The 24,339-nt window shown below is 38.7% G+C and overlaps 1 protein-coding gene across 1 annotated transcript; it reads right to left on the bottom strand.

Moving 5' to 3' along the window:
• Positions 1–7,146: 7,146 nt before the first annotated feature.
• On the bottom strand, positions 7,147–24,333 carry LOC104542143 (ras-related protein Rab-32-like). Its single transcript, XM_010186360.1, has 3 exons — positions 24,151–24,333; positions 10,083–10,360; positions 7,147–7,664 (listed from the first exon to the last, which is right to left on the bottom strand). Exons 2-3 carry the CDS (start codon positions 10,338–10,340, stop codon positions 7,515–7,517), a joined length of 408 nt encoding a protein of 135 aa, XP_010184662.1. The 5' UTR covers positions 10,341–10,360; positions 24,151–24,333; the 3' UTR covers positions 7,147–7,514.
• Between the last annotated feature and the right edge of the window lie 6 nt (positions 24,334–24,339).

Here is a 24,339-nt window from a genome sequence, read left to right as displayed (position 1 = left end):
GTTCGCGCTCAAGGAACCAGAAATGTGGCATAAAGCGCCTTCTCGGGAAAAAGGCTTAGCGTCGAAGGTGATGAAGGACTGCTTTCTCAGCTTGCGGCGTAGCTTCAGGGATCTAAATACATTAAATTGAAAAAAAAGTAAAGAATTTCTAAAATTGAATGAATGTTGTAATTGCATGACTTTCTGTTCAGCAAGGAAAGAGCAAGAGTAAAAAGTAGCAATTTGAAAGGGTAGCAATTTTTCCCCCTTTTTATATGTATACATATAAACACCCTGGGAAGGAAGAAAAAATAGAAAGAAAATAAAATTAGTCCTGGAGCCTGGAGAGATTTTAAAGCTGGAATAGGCAAGTAATTTTTATTTTTTTTATTTCTTTTGCTTTTTTTTCATTTCAAAATGATGCAACCAATTAATTCCTGTTACAAACCCTCTGATTACCAGGGTGAATGAAGTTCCACCAAGGTCAGGTAAACCTAACATTAACTAGCTACTTTTGAATTCAGCAGCTAGTTGACTTCAACTAAACCAAGAGGACTTTTTCCAGATACATATCCACTTTCAGATACATTTATTGCAAACAGCTCCCCCTTTGTCTCTTCACCTATATACTGTTTCCCAATCTGTAGTGCACAATGAAAAATCCATCATAAAGCAGAACATACTTATTCAAGCTAAGTCTTTTTTAAACATTAAAAAAAAAAATCAATAAAAAATTATCTGTCAAGTTGCAGAGGGCATAAGTAGATCAAAAGATGCAAGGAAAAGTACGCAGATGTTGCTACATCTAGAGGCTTATTTTAGACAAATGTCAGGTCTTGATTTATATCAATATGACAGAAGGCCAGATACATACTTTTAAATTTCAAAGTGGAAAATTCTTCCACATCTTTGCATTTCCTTCAGCATCATGTGCAACAGCATCCATTTTAAACAAGGTACCTTGGGACACTTCTCAGTCAAGAACCAAGTAAACATTTGAGGTTTATTTATTTATTTTCGAAAACAGAGCAGCTGCTCTCTCTTCAGACAATTAACACTATTAAATATTGATCAGAGGATGCAGATGAATAATAGACACAGCAGTGAGTTTAAATACAGCTGGCTACTGCTTCAGTACCAGTGCAGGGCTGCTAACCTCCACACAGTGCTACCTGCTCACACATAATTCCAGGTGGAGGCTGGAACTTAAAGGACTAAGTCTGTGAGCCAGAATGCTGACAAAACCACCCAGATAGTCTGTCATTTCTGTCTATTCCTCTGAATCCCTTTTTCTTTTCCTATACTCAATGGGCAGCGGAACTACTATGGAAAAGTATCTATTAAAAATAAGGGTAAGAGGCACCTGTAAAAGTCTTCATAGTAGGAAAGTTTCCTTCCTGATCCCACTTCAGATGACCAGTGAGATTTGTAGCATTCTAGAAATGTAGTTCTTGTAATACAATTATAAAAAATACAACAGAAAAGTAACTGAAATTTGAGTGCATCTGTCTGTAAATGTTTTTGGGTGGTGAAGGAGGAAGGACAGAAATGCACTTTTTACCATACAATTCTACTACATGTTTTTTTGCAGACACTGATGACATTAAAAGCACATATCCAAGTGCTTTGTAAAGAAAAAAAAAAAAAGGATCTCAGGTTTTGCATCCGTCAAGTTCCATCTTTTTATTCATCCAGAACTTAATTTAGAATGCCATAACCAAATAGCAAAGACAAGGGCAGCTTGTTTGGAAAAAGATATTAATCCGAATTTTAAAACACCTAGTTTTCTAACTGGCAAAGAATCTAAGTCAAATCAGCTGTTTCACTGGCCTAGTGTCTCAAGCCATGAAATATATCTGACAGACACTCCCTGAAGGGAAAAGATGTTAGGGCAGAGGCAGCCTTACAGTTGGAAAATGTTTTATTGTCTTTTGTATTTATTTCACAAGAAGAACAGTGAAGTTTATGTCAGGAACCCATTGGGATGTAGCCAAACATATACCAAGACAATAGGTAGTGGTTAGCAATAGGATAGGTGGCATTCTGGTCACCATTCTTCTAAGACACCATTCAAAACATAGCACACACAAGTCACAGGAAAACAGCCTTTTAGTCCTAAGTATTTTGCACTTTTTTGCAGCTACAAATACTAGTTGGAGAAAGCAGAAAAAGAGCAACTATCAACAGGAGCACTACCAATGCTTCTCTCCGGGGTCTTGGAGCTCAGATTTAACTCTGATTTTACAGAGGACACTAGGATTCCAGAACAAGACAGGGGAAAGTTTTTGCCTTAAGAGAAGACCTGGAACGTTGTACAAGGGTGAATCTTAGTCTGTAGAATTTCTTGATGAAAGACTAAAGGCACTCAGATTCTTCTCAGAGATGCCCAATGATAGAAAATACGAAAATTTAAATACAGGAAATTTCTCTTAAAAAATAGATTTTTTTGTTGTGTTTTTTTTTTTTTTAAACTACAAGGAGGGTTATCAAACATTGGAGCTAGAAAAATTAAGGTTCTGAAAAATAATTCTTTTAGCAGATTTTTTTTAAAGGATGCTCTTATTTCCACAACTCTCTTCTGCTTATTTACTAAGTGAAAGAGTAGGTAGGAGTGAGACAAGGAAGGTACAGGTCAGTGGGAAAGTGTGAACAGGGGGAGGACAGCAGTGGGTTGGCATTTCAGTTTAAAGATCAAAGAGTAAAGGGTGATCAGGAAAAGGGGGAGTGTGATGGGAGACTGGCAGTGCTTGAGAGAAAGGAAACCCTGCAGTGTGTGACAGATCTTGGGAGGAGCAGCCTGTGTAGAGTTAGGAACAGACAGCTCCTGAGGTGACATAGGACAGGGAACTGAACTTTAGCAAAACCATCCTCAAACAGACAGACTGAAAATATTCTGTGATTCTGTGATATTCACAAGCAGCTGTATTCTGTTAACTCTTAAGTCAGCCTGAGGTTAGGGAGCAAAGTGGGGAAATGGATTATATGAGTATCTTGGGTAAACTCATGGAATAAGACAAGGTAGTGAAGGAAAACCACAAACAGCTGAGTAACAGAAAACAGTCTAAGTGCAGGACCTTCCGCCAACTGCAATTTCAAAAATATCTTGACACCGTGTCTCAACAGGGACATGCTTTTTCTAGCATTCCAGCCTCCCCTGAATTTGACATAGCACTAGAAATGAATCTGATGAACCCTAGCTGTGTGATTTCCACTTCTCGTTCTGTTGAGTTCTCTATTTGACAGAGCACCTTTGAATTACATTGTGATACAGTCTCATTTTGGAGGATGACAGCACCAAAATATTCAATATTCAGCAGAGTGCTACATAAACATTTTGTAATATACATGTGATTAACATTCCTCCAGAAAAGTCAGGAACAAGATCATAAATTGATGTACCTCTAAGTTGTCTTCAAACTTGTTTTTCCAATCTACCAAGTCAAAACAAATGATCTCTAAAAAAAAAATACTCCAATGCAGGATATATTCTGTAACTTCTGAAACATGTAAAAACAACCAACGCCATTATGACATTTATGCTATCACACTTATGACACAATCCACTCGAGCTACAGTAAACCTCAGCTAATTGTGCTTAAAAAAATAATCCAATGAAAACAAACAGCATCCTGATGGACAATCTAATTGAAAGTCCTTCCTCCTTAAACTACTGAATACTATAAAGCAGTGACTTTGGGTACCTTCAGGCAAAGCATAGTTGAAAACAGCAATTCTTTAAGTTTCAAGCAAAGTAGTTTGTCTGTACATATATCCCCAGAAGTATCAGCACTTCAACCAGCCAGATGCTGTCTGGCAAAAAGAGACTAGAATTAATCTTTGTACACAAAACAACTATTTCAGTGTTGCACAGTACTGGATAAATATTTACCAAGTAGAAAATCATGTTTGAGGCCTGGCAATTTACAGTTAATACAGAATGTATCTTAGTTGGGCAGACATTTTGCTACATCAATGGTGGCATAGCACAGTCAATTAAAATTCACTCATTATCACCAAATATGCTTCAACATGATGTGACCAATGGAAATGGGTAATGCAGCCCAAGTACTATACTGCAGAGTAACCTTCAATGCCATGGTCTACAGAACACTTTTGAAATATGAAAGTTAAAAACCAAACCCACCTGAGTATGAGGGGTTGAAAATCCATTATTCTGCATGGATATTGCATAGTATTTTGATGCATACCAGAAGCTTAGAAACAGAATTAAGAGAATGTCCATGCTATCCTTAACCTTCAAGGCACCAAGAGCTTTCCAACAGGACCGACAATTATTAGCATAACTTAAGCTTTCAGAAAGGTCATAATTAGAAACAGGTTAAAAGTTCCTAAGTTCCAAGAAAAATGATAAGGCTAAACAGAAGAAGCCTATATGTTTCATCAAAAGACTGAATGCTTTATTTTGTCTCCTAGAACCTGTAAAAGATAGATAGTAATTAAAATGCCACATGACATATAGCAGCTACCTTTTACTCCTAGTTACAAGTTAAGGACAATAAGGTAAACAATTCTGCAAAATTTAATTTTATTTATAGTTCAGGCCAAATGATGATTTACCTAGTGACAAAACGATGCAAGATCACTATGCTCATCTCTTTATTATGTTTGCAAAAGGATGAAGGAACCAATGTCGAGATGCTGCAAACCTCCCAAGCTCTACAAGCTATCCAAAACACCATCTCTACCTGAAAAAGGAAGTTTTTCTTAAGGTACTCAGGGCAGGAAGCATTTTGTATGTACGCAGACTGATATGACAAAATAACCAGCTAATAGAATTTACCCATATAAGTCATATAGGATGTCTAAGCTAAAAGTTCACTGAATAAACGCTATTTTAGGTGTTGATAAAAGAATCCATAATCATGTATTTAAAAATACACTAAGTACTTTTTTGTTTCTCCTGTTTAGACAAATTGAAACAGAGAATTGATATTAGAGAGCATTATAATGGTCATGTACGAAACAGGCACAACTTTGTTCAAATACTCTTCGCTACATAGGCAGATCTGAATCCAGTATATTCCTTAGTTTCAGTATTATTCTGCTGCAGGACAAAGAACTTTGTTTAAGTGACCTTTTGTGTACTGTCAAGTGAACAATTATTTCAGTTCAGAATCATTATTTATCTCACTGGCATTTCATTAATGTATATTTTTACTTCTGAAAGTACATTGCTACCCCCATTCTTAAACTCTTTAGTAATTCATTATATGAAGGACAAAGGCATATACACACTTACATAACTGCATTTCTGTACCAAATAAGGTGTTCTGTAAAGGGAGACAGAGGTAGCCAGTTCTCTATTTCAGAATCAAGGTCACCAGCAAGATGTTAAGACTAGAAAGACAAGGGAGCAACAGTTTAAGAGCAAAGTGCTTCACTGTTCAATATCATACTTTTATTGCACATATTTCTTTTATAACTATTTCTTCTTCTTACCATATATCAAATGATTACTTGGGCACTGATTCTGTACAAATGACTCAAACTATTCCCCAGCACTTAATCACTACAGAAAAATAAGGATTTGTTTAATGTAAAGAGTCTGTCTAAACTTCCACATATCTTTCCAAATAAAAGTTCTTGGGTTAATTAGGACAGGACCTCATGACTGGTTTAATTGACTTAAACACTTCTCCACAAACTACAGTCTTTCCTCTGCAAGAGAGATGCTCCCATTCTCTTCCTCAGGCTAGAAAGGCTTAGACTAGGTAAACTCTCAGGGGTCAGTGAAGCACTGAAACAACTTTCCCAGGGCCATACAGTCTCCATTGTTGAAGGTTTAAGATCAGAGCACACTTAAGACCTGCACCAGCACCCTGATATAACTTTGGTTGGAGCAAGGTGTTGGCTTAGAAGACTTCCTAAGAACCCTTTCATCTGAATTGTTTTATGATCTTAAGGCTAGTTAAACCCAGTTTTAGCTTATGCCATGCCTTACTGTGGTATTTTTAAATAAGTCTTTAGTATAGCAGCTACTAGAAGATAAAGTTGCTTTCAAATGTCAATGAAAGCATTTGTGTATAGGGTGGGACATATGTGAAGATTCATGTTCTCAAAAGCATACACCAACAACATACAAGATGCCCAAATATATTTATTTGTCTCTTTTAAAGTATTCTTTAGAAAGAAAAAAAAAGACAGCCTAGAAATTCTCAGTACAGATTAAAGTATATCCAATCAGGCACATACTTTATGCTATTGTTTAAGTAAACATCAGCACAATAAGACCAAGATAAGACTTCTGAAGTCAGTAGCAGTGAGGTACCAGGACAGAAGAAACCCTTAAAATAAAGAGGAGCTTCAAAGCCTTTCAGCCAAGCAGAGACAGAGTTCCAGAACAGATTCAAGAACCATGAAGTCTCTCTAGGCCTTTTGATCTTCATTTGCTGCCAAAAATACATGAGTTATAACAAGGAAACATAAGCATCTCAGTATACAGTTACAAACTGGTAAGGCAGTTCACCAGCTCTGAGTAGTCAGAAGAGTGCAGTACTGTTCTAAAATTGAAAAAGATAGAGCTTGGGGTGGGGGTTTGATAGGCTAGCAAGAATCAGTTAAGCTATTAGCTTCAAGACCTATCCTCTCCCACATGGTAATCAGAACCACCTCAAGACAGAAGGAAAGTGAAGCAAGCTCATTATCACAGGACAGCAAGATATTTACTTTTTGCACTTAGTAAAGTTTTCAGTGTTAGTGAATGAAAAAGTTTCTAGATGTTTATTTCTGGATGTGCATAAGGGTGAGGGTACCATAACTATGTGCCTACAGTACAACTGCATTCATTAATGTGTTTCATATGTAAAGTATAAGCTGAAAATATTCTGCTTCAAATGGCTGGAGATGCATTTTTGTTAGTATCTCTATAACCGTGCCTTTCCTCTGTTAAGTACTTGTTAAGTAATCATTTACTCATCTTGTCCTTTCTCAGTGGTAAAAGCCATCTACTTCACTCAGTCCTAGTGAACACACTAAGAAAGATACCTCCCATCCGTCATTGGCCCCTTCAAGATGCTGGGATGTCTCAATCCAGGAGAACTAGCAAATGAGACAGATCCTCATGGTGGGGAATAATAAATAAGGACAAGTGCGTAGGTGATAAGGCTAAAGTGGGACATTATTGGTGACAAAGAAAAAGGTTGTTTTAAAGGTGCATCTACTCAGCTAAAACCATGATATATGAGTCCTATTTTGAATGCAGCATATGTCCTAGAAGCAAACTAGACACTGAATGTTGCCTTTGTTCCTTTTTAGGAGTGTAAACACTACCTTATGTTCTCAAGTAAGAAGACACTAATCAGACTTAGAGGCAGCCACTCAAACAAGTAGAGTGAAAACTCACAAGATATTCTTGCTTAACGTGAAACAGCGTATGTAAACACCCACAAAAATCACCTATTCAGATAATACCAGACAGCCCATATGGATTGTCACAATGCAGCACCATAGCAGCAGTTTGATTTGAAGAACAGTCTTGCTGCTCATCCCATCACATTTACTGAGCAGTGGCAGCATTAGCAGCACTGTGATTTACTCTCTGCTTTCAATGGGTCTAAGTCCAGTTTTGGTTTCCCCAAATCATTCTCTTCATTGGGGAACGTTCTGTAGTTGGCAAGGATATTTTCCACCAAGAATCGAGCAGCTTCATCTATGTTGACGTTGTCCTAAAAAATTTCAAAGCAAAGAAGTCAGTGATTTTTTTTGAAATCATCATACATTTCTATTAAGAGCTGACCAAATACAAAAACCCCCCCTCTTCTACAGTCTCACAAGCACGACACAAACAGCTTAGATACATCAGAGGCCATTGTTCATACACAAGCTTGTTGAAAAAAGTTACCAAAAAGGTTTGGGATAAAGCTATTCACCCAGATTACAAATAGGATACTTTGACTGTGATCTAGTATGCAGTCAGGGAAAAATGCCACCTGCATTTAGAAGGCTCACAAATGCCAAACTGCATTTCTGCATCAGGAAAGACAATCGGCAATTAGTTCATAGTAGTGTTCTACCTTTTGGAGCCTTTTTCCATTTCTGCTGCAGTTTGGATGTACTTATATATGTAAAAGGACCTTTTCTATCAGCCTCAAAGCCCTAGTTAAATCAGGGTGCCTCATCTAGCCACACTACATTTTCTTGTACATGCCTTGAAAAGCACCAAAATGTACATTCTAAAGAAGGTAACATCAGGATACCCTGATGAAATACATCTCTAGGAATCTCAGTTACTGAGACACCAAGCTGGCTTTGACCTGGCTGGGCCACCTGTTAGCTCACCACAGGGCTGCCACATTTAGAATTGTTCCTCTTTGGTTCCAAAGGAAACACCACTCCAGTACACTCTTCTGGCTTCATAACTATAGATCTAAACTCTACACAAGCAAGGCTAGATCATGGGAACATCTGACCTGTCACTACTGCACTTTACAAGCTTGTGGTTGTGAGCCACAAACTGCTTTTGGCAGTTTGCAGATAGTCACCTTTTCCTGTCCAGAGTGAAGAAGGATTCTCCTCGTTTTAGTATAAGGATGTTCATAAGATGCATATTTATACTTTCTGCAGTTCTTTTGCCTTTAATATCGTTCCTAATCCACAGGAAGTGGGACCTATGTTACTCATAACTAGACTGAAGTCAAATATCAGTTCCAGCAGAAAAGCAAAGGCCGATTATCAGGATATTTAAGAGAGCAGGACTTAAAATCAAACTTATTTGGTATGCTTAGAAAATAAGAAAGCTGTCCTGAATTTTTGCTAAGTTATTTTAACTACACCTCTTCATAGTGCTAAACAAGTCAATTTGTAACTGAACTAGAACTAAAATGGGCTGGACTTTTCTCTGGAACAAGAACCTTGTTTTACATTGTTGGGTCTTAAATGCCACCTAAAATGCAAGCTGTAGCCAACTTTCGCATTAGGTTTTGTTCCAATGTTACTTGCATTTATTTCTAATGCATGTTGAAGTTTATACATAGCAGTGTTATAGGCAGGTGAAGCTTCAGGAAGATATAGCCCAAAGCAAAATCTTGGTATTCTCCTCGAGTATAAAGAGCCTTAAAATGTGAGATTTTTAGTAACAGATGGGTGGGTTGATCAGCTACTTTAACTAATTTCTGTTACTGAGTACCCCTCTTCCTTATTTTCAAGTCATTGGGAAGAAGCTTATTAATGAATTACTTATTCCTCTTACAGAATTTTTCCCCCCTCTTTAAAATAATTAAGCATTATTTTGTGTCAGTTCATCAGCAGTAGTTAAAGAAAGTAGGCAAGCCAAGGGCAAAGAGGGACCTTGAGATTTAGTTTAACATATAAAGGAGTAATCAGCCAGACTAGTAATTTGGTCTATCTGTCACATTATCTTAATCTAGAAGAACCTTTCTTCTTATGGATTGATAAAGTTTTAAGGAACTCTTGGATTCCACTTCCAAATAAGCTACTGCAAGCTTATATGTGCATTGATCAAGTCTGTAGACTGAGTGTATAATATATGCAGTCACCCAAAACCAGCTGCTTTATTCAAACATTATTTCTTAGCTCAAGTTACTAAACAGAAGAATTTGTTCTTTTCCAGCTCAGTCTTGACACTGCATGATAAGATAGGAAAATGCTTTAGGAACATTATCATCTCAGTAGGTAGTAACAAGTGCGGAAATAGCTTGTTCACTTCTGGAGTCTTACCACTTCCTATGTGCAACAGTGAAGACAGAAGCTGCCCATTTAAGAACCTGCACCTAAAGATTACTTGTATCTTTTTGGATAGTTAGATCAGTGTTTAGTAGTACTCACATCTAAAGATGTGAGGCTCTGATGCTGATGCATGCAAGATAAGAAGAAACCTATCAAATTCAGTTAATCAAGGTTCCCAGTTAGTTTTAAGGTACTCTGAATTTAAGATGCAGTTCTAATCTAAACCAAATCATCCTCAGGAGTGAGCTAGCCTGCACATTACTTCCAACTCTTGCTGAACACCAGCAGCTTGACTGTCACTTCCTATACTTCATAAATTTATTCCCCACATGACTATATTCATCCATTCTTGTGCCAATACTTAGAAGAATTAAAATGTGTTGTTTCTTTATGCTTACCTTGGCAGATGTTTCAAACCATCCAACAAAGCCACCTTCTCTGCAGAACTGGTCCATCTGAGAGGGATTGTGGCTGCCATCTTTCTTTTGGTCACACTTGTTTGCAAGAAGAACAGCAGGGATGGGGCTGCCATTGGGAAGTAGTACTTTACTGTCCAAATCATGCTTCCATTTTGAAACAGCCTCAAAAGTGGAACCTCTTGTGACATCAAAGACCACAAAAGCACCAACTGCCTCTTTGTAGTAAACTCTGGTCATATTTCCAAAGCGCTCCTGGCCTGAAAGAGAGGACAGTGACAGAGTATATTTATATTTAAGCATGAACTGTAATCAGTGTAAATAGGCTTCTGTACCAGGTTAGTACATATGAGTCTGGCATTCAAGTCTAGTCACCTAGTTCATACAGCATTGCCTCTTCTATCCTATGTAAGCTCATTGAAACAGCCATTCTGTGTAACATACAGGACAGGTCAGATGTTAAAAGCAGTTTGCAATTCCAACTACCACCTTTTTTTAAACTTAGCAGAGTAATATTCTTTGAGAATAATAATAATGCCTAAAAACACTATCAGCACAGCCATACACAAATAATTACTTTCTCAAAAAAACTTCTGCAAGCTTCAGATATAAACCTAGTTACTTCAGCTACAGACTTAAGCAAACTCAGAGCTTTTTTTTTTAAACCAAAGATTTCTACAAGCTCTGAGACTAACAGCCTTCAAAGCACCTTCTGAAGAAGTCACCTACATTACAGATTTTTCCTTAGAGCCAAGCTCCAAAGGAGCTAGCTTAATCGCACCAGCTAAACCTCTTATTTTTTTACTTCAGTTTTTGTGTCTAAGACCTTCTCTGGAATAATTTCCAACTGTAGCAGTTCTACAGCAATTCCAGGATTTGAAACAAGATAAATCAGAATAGTTAAAGTACAATTATTCACAACAAAAATCCAGAAGAAAGCCAATAGTCAGTGAGTACAGCAAACTAAAAAAGCCTTTTCTTTAGTACAACTATTGTAGTCAGTATACTTGAAATGTAGAATTAGAGTGTCAGTTCAGTTATTATTCTGTTTGGAAGGTCAGACCATCATGCGGTATTTGTATTTGAGTGGGCAGAGCAGTATCAAGTGCTAGCATGTTGCTCAAGAAGTTCAGGCTACTAAAATTGCTTTCTGCTTTGTTTGTATGTCTTCATTGGGAAAAAATACTCCCTGTGCTTTGTAGTTTAGTTTTACAGTGTATCATCACTTCAGCTTTTATGATTTAGTGCATGTGCTGTTTTAGAATAAAAATTTTATTTGGAAACAGTTGTCCTCTGTTTATAAACATTCAAGTATGCCTTTGATTAGCAAGGACAAATAGTTAAAAGAACTGGGTATTACCATCTTCTCAGAAACAAACAAATTAATTAGGTGAAAGAACTAGACAAAGGATCCTGTTTAACAGCATGCTTTTCTGGCTCAGTTGCCTCATTTTAACAGCAGTACCTCAGTGTACCAATTCATTCATTCCCTATATAGATTTTCAGAAAAGTCTGACTAAGCAGCTGCTAGAATTGCCTGAAAGTAGAAGCAGCTACAGTGAAGTTCCAGAGAAATATAAAGCTCTATAAAGCTGACTATTTCTGCTGTTCATCTTTAAAGTATCATGCTGCATGAAACAGCATCACTAGCCAGCATATTCTAAGCAGAAATTACACAGGGATTTTGATCCTATCAGCTCATTATCCTGTGTGAGAACAGGGAGCATGCAAGAGGAAAACTCTTCTCCTTTATAGTCAAAGCTCAAGTTTTGAAGCAGCATTTGTGCCAGGGACTCCAAGGCCAACAAGCCAGGCATCAAGAAGCCTGCATTTCAGTGACTATGTCACTGGAAGAGTCACAACGCTGATACAAGTCTCCTACACAGTGTACACAGAACTTGTATACCACTAACTCACATTGTCTCCCAAAGCCTTTCCAGGTTGGATTCTCATGTCTAAAAGCTGGCTTTAGTACAGCCTTACTGCAAATTGTTGTACCATCTGCTCACTGTTTTAATGAATCAAACACCATTAGGAAAGAGTCTGGCCAAAAGGCTTCTGCACATCAAGTGTGCAACAGCTGAAGACTTACTTTTAGACTGTGATGATTTTGTATTTTAAATGGAGCTGCATACAGTCAAATTTAATTATATTAAGCTAGTCACTCCAAATGGCACCACACAAGCTAAGAGAAGTTTCTTCTCAGCTTCCCCATTTGTTTAGTTGTCAGTCTCACCACCAATTCCTGTTATATGTGAATATCTCCAACTGTGCTAAAGCATCAAGACTTGTGTCCATTTCAGGTAGTATATCCCTTCATACTGTAAGAGGCCCACAAAACAAATGGCATAATCTCAGGATCTACAGTGCTCTGACCAACCTCAGTCTTCTACAGAAAGTTTTCTTCAGTTTGGCCCTAAAACGGTCTAGAAATGGATACCACTTGCTGTTCTTTACATGAGACTGCAGATGAATCTAAAGCAGTGAGGGGAACAGCCCCATTAGACCTCCCTATTTAGCTTTTAGAGATCTGTGGGGATTTTTGTCTTTCTTTTTTTTTAACTAAGGCTATAAGTTTTTCCAAAAACTTGATGGATGTTTACATAAGAAAACTAAGTTGCGTGGATTAGTTGCAGAAAGGATTGCTAGACTTACCAGCAAGGAGTAGAGACAACATAATCACTACATGTGAAAATTAAGTTGAGAATCGCAAAAAAGGTTATCAGACAGTCACCATTTCTCAGACAGCTGTGCATGCTGTAGGTAAACTTGGCTGTAATCAGTTACCACAGTGAAGCGCATTACCACTGACTGAGTCCCTTCCTGCCTACTGCTCTCCCATTCGTAAAAAGTTTTAAAGATAAAGGCCATAGTACCCTCCTATAGCAATAAACCTTGCTGAAACCTGCACACAGCACAGTGCATTTAAGACGTACAAAAGAAACTGACCTAGTGCAGCATCACATATATCTTTCAAAGAAAAGAAACAAAGTCACAAAGTATGTATCATAAGCAAGCTTGAAGAGTCCTAAACAACACCCAAACACAAAGAAATAACAGGTGTCCTAGCCTTGGACAGAAAGTCTGGTCATCATGCACAGACAGGTCTTCCAATATTCCATTGCCAAGAGAATTCCCATCATCTTACCATAGTCAGTCTTCCCCAACCACCTAACCCAGTGGGCTACAAGGAGCTGGAGAGCTGCGCTGACTGGTAATCAACCAAGATTGCCTGGCCATTACTTCCTGATGCTGGTGACTTCCCATGCCTCAGTATCCTCCAGTCTACATGAAGCTTAACACCATGGCAGCCCTTTCCTCTGTGGAGAAAAGTCAGCTGTGCTATGCCAAAAAGTCAAAAATGGCCTTGCAGCTGTGCAGCAGACTAACTGAATCCCTTCAGAGGTCCTGACCAGTAGAGAGGCCACTGCAAGTGGCAGATTCAGGAGCTCTGGAATAATGCAAAAGCCAAGGTTAGCTTTGTACAGTAGCTTTTCTCATTGTGTGAGAAGACAGCACTTCTGGTAGGAACGTAAGCCTGCACTGACTTGTACTTTACTTTGTACTCTATAGCAGTCACTCAAAAAGCACGGGCTTCAGCTGTCCAGAACAATCATTTCAGTTTGTATTGATGTACAATGGATGGCTGTATTGATAGAAGCCCAAAATTTTTGCTGTTATAGTATGATGTAACATCTGGGAAGAAAACATTAATACATATTCCTCTGTAATTTAAATTTGGGTGAAATCAGACAATAGAAGTGCATATATAGGCCTATATAAAAGCCTCCATCTTTATAAGGGTTTCAAGCTTTACATTAGACAGATTTGATAACTCTTCCCCTTAAACACACACACCACCACTGTAGTATTACAGATTAATGCCTTTTAATGGGTCAAATACACTCCGCTATGAGTGCTGACCTTTCCTGAAGTAGTCTAAACTCCAGGACAGTTTATTACACAGAGCTGCTTTCACCTCTAGAATTCACATCCACTAACAACAGACCTGACCTGTGTGTAACTCTATGACTGCTCTTCCCTTCTGTTTCAACATCTTACATTGATACATTCCTTTTATTCCACAGAGAGATGACAGAAGCAATAACACACTGCCTGCCTAAAAGGTAGGAGCTGTCTTGTGGTAAAAGGTACATGGCATGAGGCAGGACGAGAATGCAGTATAAACTGAGTAGACTTTCTTTACAGTTCTGTTAATACTAACAGTGTACGTGCTTTATGCTGAGCTTCTTGTAGGGGAAGCAGAGCACTCTAGACAGTCTTTTGAAAATTTAACAGGACTTTCAGGCAAAGCTTCTGCAAGTGCTTTTCTGCTTGGAAAAAAAAAAATCACAGAAAAAGCAAACTGTAGAACTCACCACTCCCTCGATACTCTGTTTAGGTATTAGAACTAAATTGACTCAGTTTTTGCCATGTTCAGTGCAGCCAAGGATTTGCCATTCCTTTTCTTACATGCAGCAGAATTTTTGCTGTAGTCACTGCACCATGTGAGAGGATAGTGTTGAGCAGTACCAGAAGTGGATCACACCCCCAGAGGGGAAAAAGTCTAAAAGTGATCAGATTAAAGCAGACTTAAAATCTCCAGCACGTATAATCATGAAAGGAAGATGACAGTATGGAAAGGACATCAGAAGATTAATCATTCTGGCAATTTTAGTGCCTTGACATAAATCTGACAGCAGCACAAAGTTATTCTTTCTCTGTGCTTTAGGGGTTCATGTGTAAATGAGGAGCTAAGCTACAGGGCAGTTATGAGGATGAGAAGTTTTTGTCTGGGGGTATGGAAGTGGCTGCATGCAATGTCAAGTTCTGCATTCTCTAACCATAACATTTTCACATCTAAATGACTCAGCACATATTGTCACCATGTTTTCCAGTAATTGCAACAAGATTAAGTTAAATACTTGCATAGTATCATGCATCAGGAAATAATTTGGTTCCCTACAGTCACATCACAGGAAGCTATTATTGCTTCCTAGTTTAAAATGTAACAGGAGTAAACTGTTTACAGGAGTAAAATCTTAAGTTAAGAAACATGATAAAAAGTATAGCCGAGTCTGACATTAATAGTTTTATCTTTGCCCTTTACTTCACTGCAAGAGGTAAGTTATCATCATAAGATTCAGACACTGCCAACCTTGCCTTGAAGTACATTTTAAGGAGTTTCCACAGCAATCTTTCTCGGTGTAAGGAATAAACAAGAAAGTCCTGTTCATCACAATACTGTGACTTATCATGACAGTTTTTGCCTTTAGTTAGCAGGAGATACCACTCCTATCATTTTTTTTTTCTTACCTCCTCCTATGCGATAGGAATTGAAGCTAGAAAGAGCAAGTTAAACATACAAATGACTGCTGGATAAACATGATACTGAGTTTGTCAGGGTTCCTTTTCCCAGACTACTTACGATACCTAGAAGTCTTAATATGAACTAACAGGAACCTACTCAAGGAGAGTAGAATGGCCTATCTAGAAGAAGCTTCCCCAGCTATACCTTTTCTGCTGTGAAGATAAATTTTGGTCTACCTCTGTCAACACCAACAGTGTAGCACAAGTTCCTCTACCTCATAAAAATCTAAGCTTAGTCTGAAGCCATACAACTCAAACCAGAATTGTGTTATTTGCATTTAAACTCTTAATATTTCATCAGGATTACTGATGGATAACTGGACAAAGTCAAACTTCTCTTTCAGATGAGACTAGCAGTTCTGGTATCCTCAAAAAAGTGCATCATTAATGAGGAATAGAAAGATGACCAAGGCTTAAAGTCTGACAACTGGAAGAATGAGGGAACAAATACTTTCTTCCATTGAAGTAATGTTAATTCAAGTCATCTTTGACAGGCTATCAGCTTAATGAGTAGCCAGAGAACAAAATTTGATTTTAAAAAGTTTGGCAGTTCCACATCAAAAAACCTTAAACTAGACATGTATAGTCTAGACTGAACTCACACAAAAGTGAATGTACAACTAGCTGAAGAGTTTTATTCTAAAGCTGCTTGCTGCTAGCTGGAAGGTCACTGCAATGAAGTTTTGCATTTTTTTCCCTGGATCAAATAATAAAGTTGTCAAAAGCCAGTTTTTGTCTGGTAATACATGAACATTCTCTTTCTACCATGAAAAGGGCTCTCACATCAACTATTTACCATGACCACAAATAGTCAATTATTCATGCCAAAATTCAAAAACAGCCATTAGTGACAGACTAACTCCAATTTAAGAGTCATGGTGTTGGCTGTCAGGTCCTTGCTATCAACTACTCTGACCTTACTGGCCACACAGTGTGCAAGCACAGTGCCACTATTTACACTTCAGTGCCAAACTCTACAAGTCAGTTGTTTCAGGCAGTTTCTAGGACCATGAGACATTAGTATTTTCATTAGTCCTAGACAGGAAAGAAACCATAATTCAACAGTAAATGGTTCCATTTTTAAATGGTTCCTTCTTTCCCGTCTTCCTTCTGCCAACCTGATGAGCACTCTCCTCCCTGCTTCAGTTGTGCTGCTTTACAAAAGCTTTAAGCCTCTAACTTCCTAAATTTCTAGGGTCAGGCTTCCACACTCAGGAACATCTGAGAGGCAGATCCTTAATGACATTTCCATCTCTCAGCAAAGTTCATGTCATTCAGTGTGGTAGATTTAAGCTGAAGTGCCATCTAAATTGGGTGGGCATGCAGCCCAATCCTCTCACTGAGTTAGTATCACTATGCCTTTCAAAACTCACCTAAATCCTTTAGGAGCCACAGGCAAGAACAGACTACACTGTAGATGCCTGTTGGGCCTACAGCTGGATGTCTGGCAGATTACAGAAAATATCCAGAACTGCCCTGAGGATGCATTTCCCAGTTTGTCAGACAGCTAATGTACATTTTAGCACTACCAGAGTCAGGTGTGAGCTAACTGAGGTTCCTTTTCAGTCACATCTCTCAATAAGTTACTGGCAAGCTACCACTGCTGACTGCACTCCCCACTCTCCCCAAACCAGCACAGCTTGTCCCAGAACTGTCTTACCCAATTAGATTGAATTTGTTATTCAGCAAGAAGTAGGTTAACCAAACCACTATCAATATTACAGGACATGCTCAAGTGCAACTACCTGCTTCTTCACATGGGTAGCAGCCATAGATTGAGAGTAGACAAGCTCTGAGATTGTCAGTACTAGATGGCTCTTCACTCCTTACTCTCACCCATTTCAGCTATCAGTGCAAAGCTGCCACACATTTAAGCCACAACGGTGTTGAACTATACCAGCAACTCTAGCAGATATTAGAAACCTGTAAGAGTTAAAAGGCACGTCTAGCTTGACTCTTACTTTCCACCACTGTGGAAGTAATATTTGGTATTTGTGGTTCTGGTGACAAACACCAAGAGGTTAAAAATCAAGAACTACAAGAATATTATATCTTCCTGTATTAGGCAGTGCTAGAAACAGTTTCACTGACTCCAGCTCTCAGTTTCTAACAGCCAAAAGCAGTCTCAGATGATTTTAAGTGAACTGCTAGTGTTCTCTCTTCCCAAGGGTGGTGTGGGAAGGTTAACTGACCACTGGATGGACCACTTCCCAACAGTTACTCTCCCAGGCCCTTCAGAAGAACAGTCTTCAGGGGAAAAGGTAACCAACCAGTTAATCCCTGTTCAACTGACTCCCATTTCACCATAAGAGATAACCAGAGGACCAAAGGTTATGTCTACATTAGAGAGTTTCAGGGTGCAGTTGAAGCAGTTCTGTTGAATGAGATGGTGTCAGAGACCTGACATCCACCATGTACTATATATATATACAGTCTGTATGAGAGAATCACTATTTCATTCAGAATGCTGGGAAGGAGTTTGTTCTAAAGTTTCATTGCACAACACAGCCAGTTTCTAACCTAATAATTTGTTAGCCCCTGAATTTTCAGAATAGTGACCAGTCTTCCCGTTCACTGTTTACTATCATTACAGTTTATTCTAAAGCAGGACAGTCCTGTTCACTACCAGTGAAACAAGAAGATATAAAGCCTTCCTCAAACAATTGAACAGTTCTCACAGGTAATTTAACACCAAGACTGGTAAACTTTTGAATACTGCCTGTACCCCTGGGCTAATCCAATGATTTAAGATTGTCCAAACTGACTTTAACAGCCTACTATCTTGTCTTTAAGAGGTTCAGAGGCAATATCCTGCACTTAGGGGTAAACTGGCTTTGCCCAGCATCAATGTACTGTATGTAAAAGTATGACAGCCATGTTCGTATAAAGAAGTTTTACCTGTTCTGCTTGCATCTTCACTAAACAGCAAATTAAGAAAATAGCAAGTCTCTGACTAAGCATTAGATTTTCATTCCCACAAAAGTAGAGTTCAACCAAGCTAAATTATTTCTAATCAGCTGTCAAAAGCAGCAGGTATGGAAAAACTCTCCTTGCACTAGTGTTCAGAAAAAGCTGACAAAGTCCAATTAGTGCCAGCAACAGCATGAATTGGTACTTCCTACCTTGCCTTAACTAGACTTCCCCAAACAAGTCATCTGCCAGAGTTAAGCTATTTCATGACTGACACTGTCTAATCCATCTCCTTTGGTGTGCTGCTATGCAGCCAGAGCTGTACTGTGTGCTTACTAGCAATGCTGCATGGCACTACAGCATTTCACAGCACAGAGGAGAACAACTCTAAAGTCAGTTTGTCTCAAGAACAACTTTATCACAAGACTGAAAAAATGTTAATCTCCAAAATGGTCGATGTGTCATGGCACATTGTGTGTGATTAGAATTTGTACCAAATAGCTGCCACTTTGCTCTACCCAGCACTCTAGCCTGGGAGCATTTTTGAGAACAAATTCCCACAAGCTGTTTGCAGTGACACTCAGAGGCTGCTTTTTAATCTAGTATTTGAAAAGCTGCTAAAATCCATACAATATGGAATATTAGTTTTCATTTGCTAATTTAGAAGCCACTGCTACCAAAAGTTTGCTATGCTTTCTCTAGGCAGAGTTAAGGTATTTGTTTCTAAACAAGTTCTATAAACTCCTAAAATTCCATCAGTTTTCAAAGCATAATCTTACCATTCCTTCTACCTTTGTTCTGTGTCTCCATAGCAAGAGAAAAACTTTGGACACCTAATGTTCTACCACAGGTAGCTTAAGAATCATACTGTGGTTTGTAGTCACTGCTTGCTGCTGGTCATGCTAGCTTTAACACTTGCAAGAATTTGAGTTATTCCTATGCTTTCATAAGAAAATATAAACAGAAATTCCCTTACTGCAAATCACTTTGCTCCAACATGGCATATCACACCACAGAAGCTATTTCCTGTAGGACAGCTAGAAAAGCCTATGGAGAAATTCTAAGCTGGCTTCCAAGACACTCGAAGAACAACTGTCTCAATTCTACCATTTAACTGAAACTTAACTGAACAGTCCATCTTGCATAATCAAAATTACCATACTAAACTGCCTTACAATACCACCTTCAAGACAGTAACATTTCCCATATTGTCACAGAACTCTGTCAGTACACAGGCTTTTAGAAGTTTAAGATATCGTATACCATGCTTAGAGTTGCTACATATTATATAGTACTAAGCACAAGAACCTTAATGAATATGAATGATTCAGCATCCCACTGGTACCACTGGTAAGACAAAGGAAATTGCTTCACATCAGCAAGACCAATAACCATATGTTATTTGATAGCATTTCATAATAAATAGAAGAATTCCAAAAGGAAAACCATGCTGACAACCAGAGTCTGTATTCAGAGGTCTGAAGCCTGGAGATGTACCAAAAAGAAACAAGTTTAACACGTTCAGCACTTATTTGGATACCTAGCTGTAGAGCTCCAAGTACAGCAAGTCACTCCCAACTGAAAGTTCATAACTAATCCAGCTGTTCCAGAAGAGTCACAAGCAAGGACACCCACACAAGATTTCCCAGAGCAGGGTGGTTTCTAGGAGGAAACATACAGCACACGTTCAGTTCCGTTTCTTGCTTCTACTGCCTCTAAGACAGTGTTCAAAGCCTTTCAACTTGAGCAGGCCATCTACTTTCCCCTCCCCAAACTTTATCTGCTAGTCTTGCATGTTTCCAGCCAACATCATCTTTAAGTAATTTCTTACATGAGATTTACGCCTAAATGTGTCTGAGCAGGTAGCATTCCTAATTCAGCCACAAGTCTTTCAAATCTTTGTTAAAGCAGTGCTTCAATTTTAATAATCACTTTTACAAAGAAATTCTATTACACTGAAGTTAATGTAGAATCTCAGTCAAAGCTTTAAAAACAGATTTGGCCACCAGCTGTCATCAGTGACATTCTTCAGGAGAAGCCAAGCTCAAGCGGCCATCTATGCCTTTTACCAGCCCTGCCCTTCAGTGAGTTGCACGTTCATACAGGCTGATGTGACTGACAGTGATAACCAATGTGATCATAAAGCAGCAGCTAACACTCCTCAGTTACTGGTCTTATTAGATCAGATCAAAACTTTTGATGATATAGAAAGTCCTTAACGTGTTTTCAGTGATATTTGAAGATATTGATAGTTTCATTAATACGCTATATTCACCTCCTCCATTACATTGTGGTCATTGTAGTATACTCACTAAAACAGCATGCTTGTCAAGTAGGAATCTCTAGTGCATTGAAATAGACTTTAAAAGCACTCATTGCCTCCTTTGTTTTGTATCTCTTTACCACAATGACCCATTCCTACCTCCTATTTATTTCACCAGTTATTTATGTCCTCTGATGAAAGGGGTTAACCTGGCTCTAGCACTTTCAGCAGTTATGCAGGAAGAGAGATCTATCATAACTCCATATGTCAAGATAAAAAACAAGAGTAATGCCTAAGGGCAGCTAATGTTTAGAAGTTTTGCTCCTGTGTGAACATGCATGTAATCTGTTCAGCTGCTTTCAGAGTACCTCATGCTGCAACCAAGATAATTTGATGCTGACTGATAGGTCTTACTCCCGAGCTTTTCCACCTCCATTATTCAAGAAACTACAATCTGTGCCTAACAACAAATGCCTGATTACTTCTGAACCATATAAATGTAGGCATAACAGCACCCTTCTTCACCCTTCGTTATTTCACCCCCCACTTTGATTCTGCTGCAGGGGTTTGCATTACTTTGTACATTATAACAGAAAGGCTTTTTTCACCAGAAAAACAGCATAGAGAGTGTAATATTGACATGCTCTATTCAATAGAATTATCTAATCATTAAAAAGAAAAAAACCTCAGTTAGCTCAAGAAATTGAAGTCACTAAGAAACCTGCTGCATTGCAATACACAGCATTCATCATTTTGGCTACAATCACACCAGAAGCCAGCGCAGTATCTGCATTATAATCTTTAGCTAACGACTGAACTACATGCTTAGTTCTTATCATTGATTAGAATTAGACTGTAGCACCCAGCTCTTTGAGGAAAGTTTTTTATGATGAACTGTTAAGTGCAGGCTTTGATCTAGTGAAAAATAACATGCTTTTATGTTTAAGGGTAAGACTTTAATTCAGAAGCCTTTTTAAATGCATCAAAATCAATTCAGAATGCCAGCACCATATTGCTTACAGGGAAGTCACATGTAATGTTACTTACCATAAGATTTAGATCTCTTGAAGAGATCTAAAGCTGTTTGTCTGCACATACCAGCAGACAAAATTATCTACATAAGCCGGAAGACAGTTGGGCTGATGAGTTAAAAGGGAATGACTATCACATGCTCCGATACTCTGCCACACACTTTAATAAAGTGCTTTAGGGAATATGCGCTATGACTACATAGACGCCATCTTCAATCTGCTTCTCCAACTTATAATTTCTATTTAAACCTGTTCACATTCATAGACAGCTGCAGAACACATTCCCAGGTTGAAGACTTTAGAAGTTTTAAGATCATGAAACAACCCTTATGGATACTAAAATCCCTTTTATTTTAATGATTAATGCTTAACCAAGATGTCAAGTTCTATAGGAGTCTGAACTGTTACTCTTACAGACACTAAACAAAGCCCAATCAAAAAAACACTAAGATTAATTCTGATCTTGGTCTTGTTTTTCAACTTGGGAAGGACCCCCATCCCCTTGGAAACAGAATAGCCTGTCAATCAACCTATCAAAACCAATCAGATTTGACATGAGAGTTCGAAGTGCAAATTGCAAAATAGTTGTATTTTCCTTTTCAGTTTTTGCTAGGGAAAGGCTAGTCAGGAGTTACATGGAAAAGTACACACCACACTGTAAAACAGGAAAAATACTTCAGTGATAGGAAAAATTCTATTCTTCAGTCCATCAGCAACATTAGCACAAGCCTCCAGAGATTTGTCAGCAGCTCTTTACTCAGTTCTCACCCAGGAGTATCCAAGATAAACTAAGGACAATAATCAAGAGTGAATAATACTGCCTTTTAGATCTTGAAATTAAGCCATGAAGCTATTGATAGGACTTCCCATAATGCAAACAGGTTCTGTCCAAACTTTTCTCCAAGTTACAGCTAAGTTTCTGCCCAACCTGTTGAAACAGATTGCTTCGGCAAACCACACAGTCTATCCAGTCTCAGAAACCAAGGGCTGAGAAGTTAAATACAAGTGTGGCAGCCTGACAAACCAAAGGTCTCCCCTCTTTAGTTTTTGGAATCCCAAACTTGCTAAAAAACCATCCAGAGTGTTGTAGCAGCTTGCACAAATACTGCCAATTGATTTAAAGAAAGTTAAAATTGATCCATAAAAGGGACACATCAGAAGCTGGCCAACATTCTACTTGCTCTCCAAGACAGCAATTAGAAAATATTTTAGTTTGCCCTACACGCCAGCAGCAGAAAGATCTATGCTGTGTTTCAGTGTATGTCAATAAGAAGCAGAGTTTTTTCAGTTTGAGGAATCATATTTGAAGTGTTTTAAGACAACCTTTAGAGCTGAAAGACCAAAAACTGACTTACAGCTCGTTTGGCACAGGGTTACAGCAACCACATGTTATGCTTCCTCTTTTCTGAGCTTCCACTTGATAAAGCAGAGAGTTCACGGAAACAGTAACTACCACTTGTTATCCTAGCATCTTCCAGTAGCCTAAGTTTAAATACCAGCATTTGAAATAAAGTCTATTTTTTCATATCCAAGGAGACATTCTGTATATGGTGAAGAGGGATGAAGAGAGCTGCACGTTAGTATCTGGTCTACAGCCAAAACTAGAAATGCAATACCAACTTCAGATGATTGAACAGTTGAAGACAGACTTCTCCTAAGACCACAGCAAAATAGAGTTTCTTCTGTGGCAATTAACATCACAGCATAAGCAAAATTATCCATTATAAGTATACAGCTGCAGTCTTTAAGACAGAGGTATTAAAGAACAGTTTTGAATTATATATAGAAAAGGAATGACGTGTAGTTTGGACAAGTGAACAGGGCTTTTCTGCTTCCATATGTTCAAGGTATCTTTTTGATACACAAATCCCTGATTTGAATGTAGAACTAAGCATAACACAAGCCCCATTCCCTTCCACATTGCAGAGACAACTTACTTTTAAGTGGTGACTCCAAACCGAAGTTTAGAGCATACTTCCTTTGAGGACAATTTTAGCTATTTGGATTACTTTTAACTAGTAAAGTGTGCTTACTAAACACAACCCACTTGGAAGAGACATTTCCTCTAGAAGCATTACAGAGCCATAACCACAAATGAATTTAAGCAGCAGTCATAACCAAGGCCCCAAGATCCTAGGCAAGGTCACCCTGGAGCAGTAGGAGCAGGAACCCTATGGCAGTCAGTGAGCAAAGCAGTACAACTTTTTGAGGACTGCTTGCATAAAAACCCCAGGCCAATCCAAGAGCTCCACAACATCAGCAAACAGGAGCACAAATAGCCCGTAAAAAGTAAAAAACTTCACTGCCACATCAAGATCTGCCTCTATGCTGGCCTCACGTGTAACAAGAAGAGGAGGAAAAACAAGAAGACAGACTTTACAGTTGAAATACACTTTCCCCCGCAGACAGCTGGGTTCACAGGGCTCTGCCTTCTCGAGGTTCGCCCCGAAGAGCCCCACCCGTCCCCAGCCCTCACCTGCGATATCCCAGAGCTGCAGCCGCACCAAGGTCTTGCTGTCCCAGTTGATGACTTTGAGCGCGAAATCCACCCCGATGGTGGCCCGGTAGTGTTGGGAGAAGAGCTGGTGCACGTACCGCTTGATAATGCTGGTTTTACCCACGCCCAGCTCCCCGATCACCAGCACTTTGAAGAGATGCTCCCGGC

The sequence above is a fragment of the Mesitornis unicolor genome, unplaced genomic scaffold (assembly GCF_000695765.1).
Source record: "Mesitornis unicolor isolate BGI_N332 unplaced genomic scaffold, ASM69576v1 scaffold9856, whole genome shotgun sequence".
NCBI lineage: Eukaryota > Metazoa > Chordata > Aves > Mesitornithiformes > Mesitornithidae > Mesitornis > Mesitornis unicolor.
This window is presented reverse-complemented; position numbering and strand designations above follow the sequence as displayed.

Coding starts and splice junctions, on each gene's coding strand:
- LOC104542143 (XM_010186360.1), bottom strand. CDS start 10,340: ATGACCAGAGTTTACTACAAAGAGGCAGTTGGTGCTTTTGTGGTCTTT. Junction 7,665..10,082: donor GGTTTGAAACATCTGCCAAG/GTAAGCATAAAG, acceptor GAAATTTTTTAG/GACAACGTCAACATAGATGA.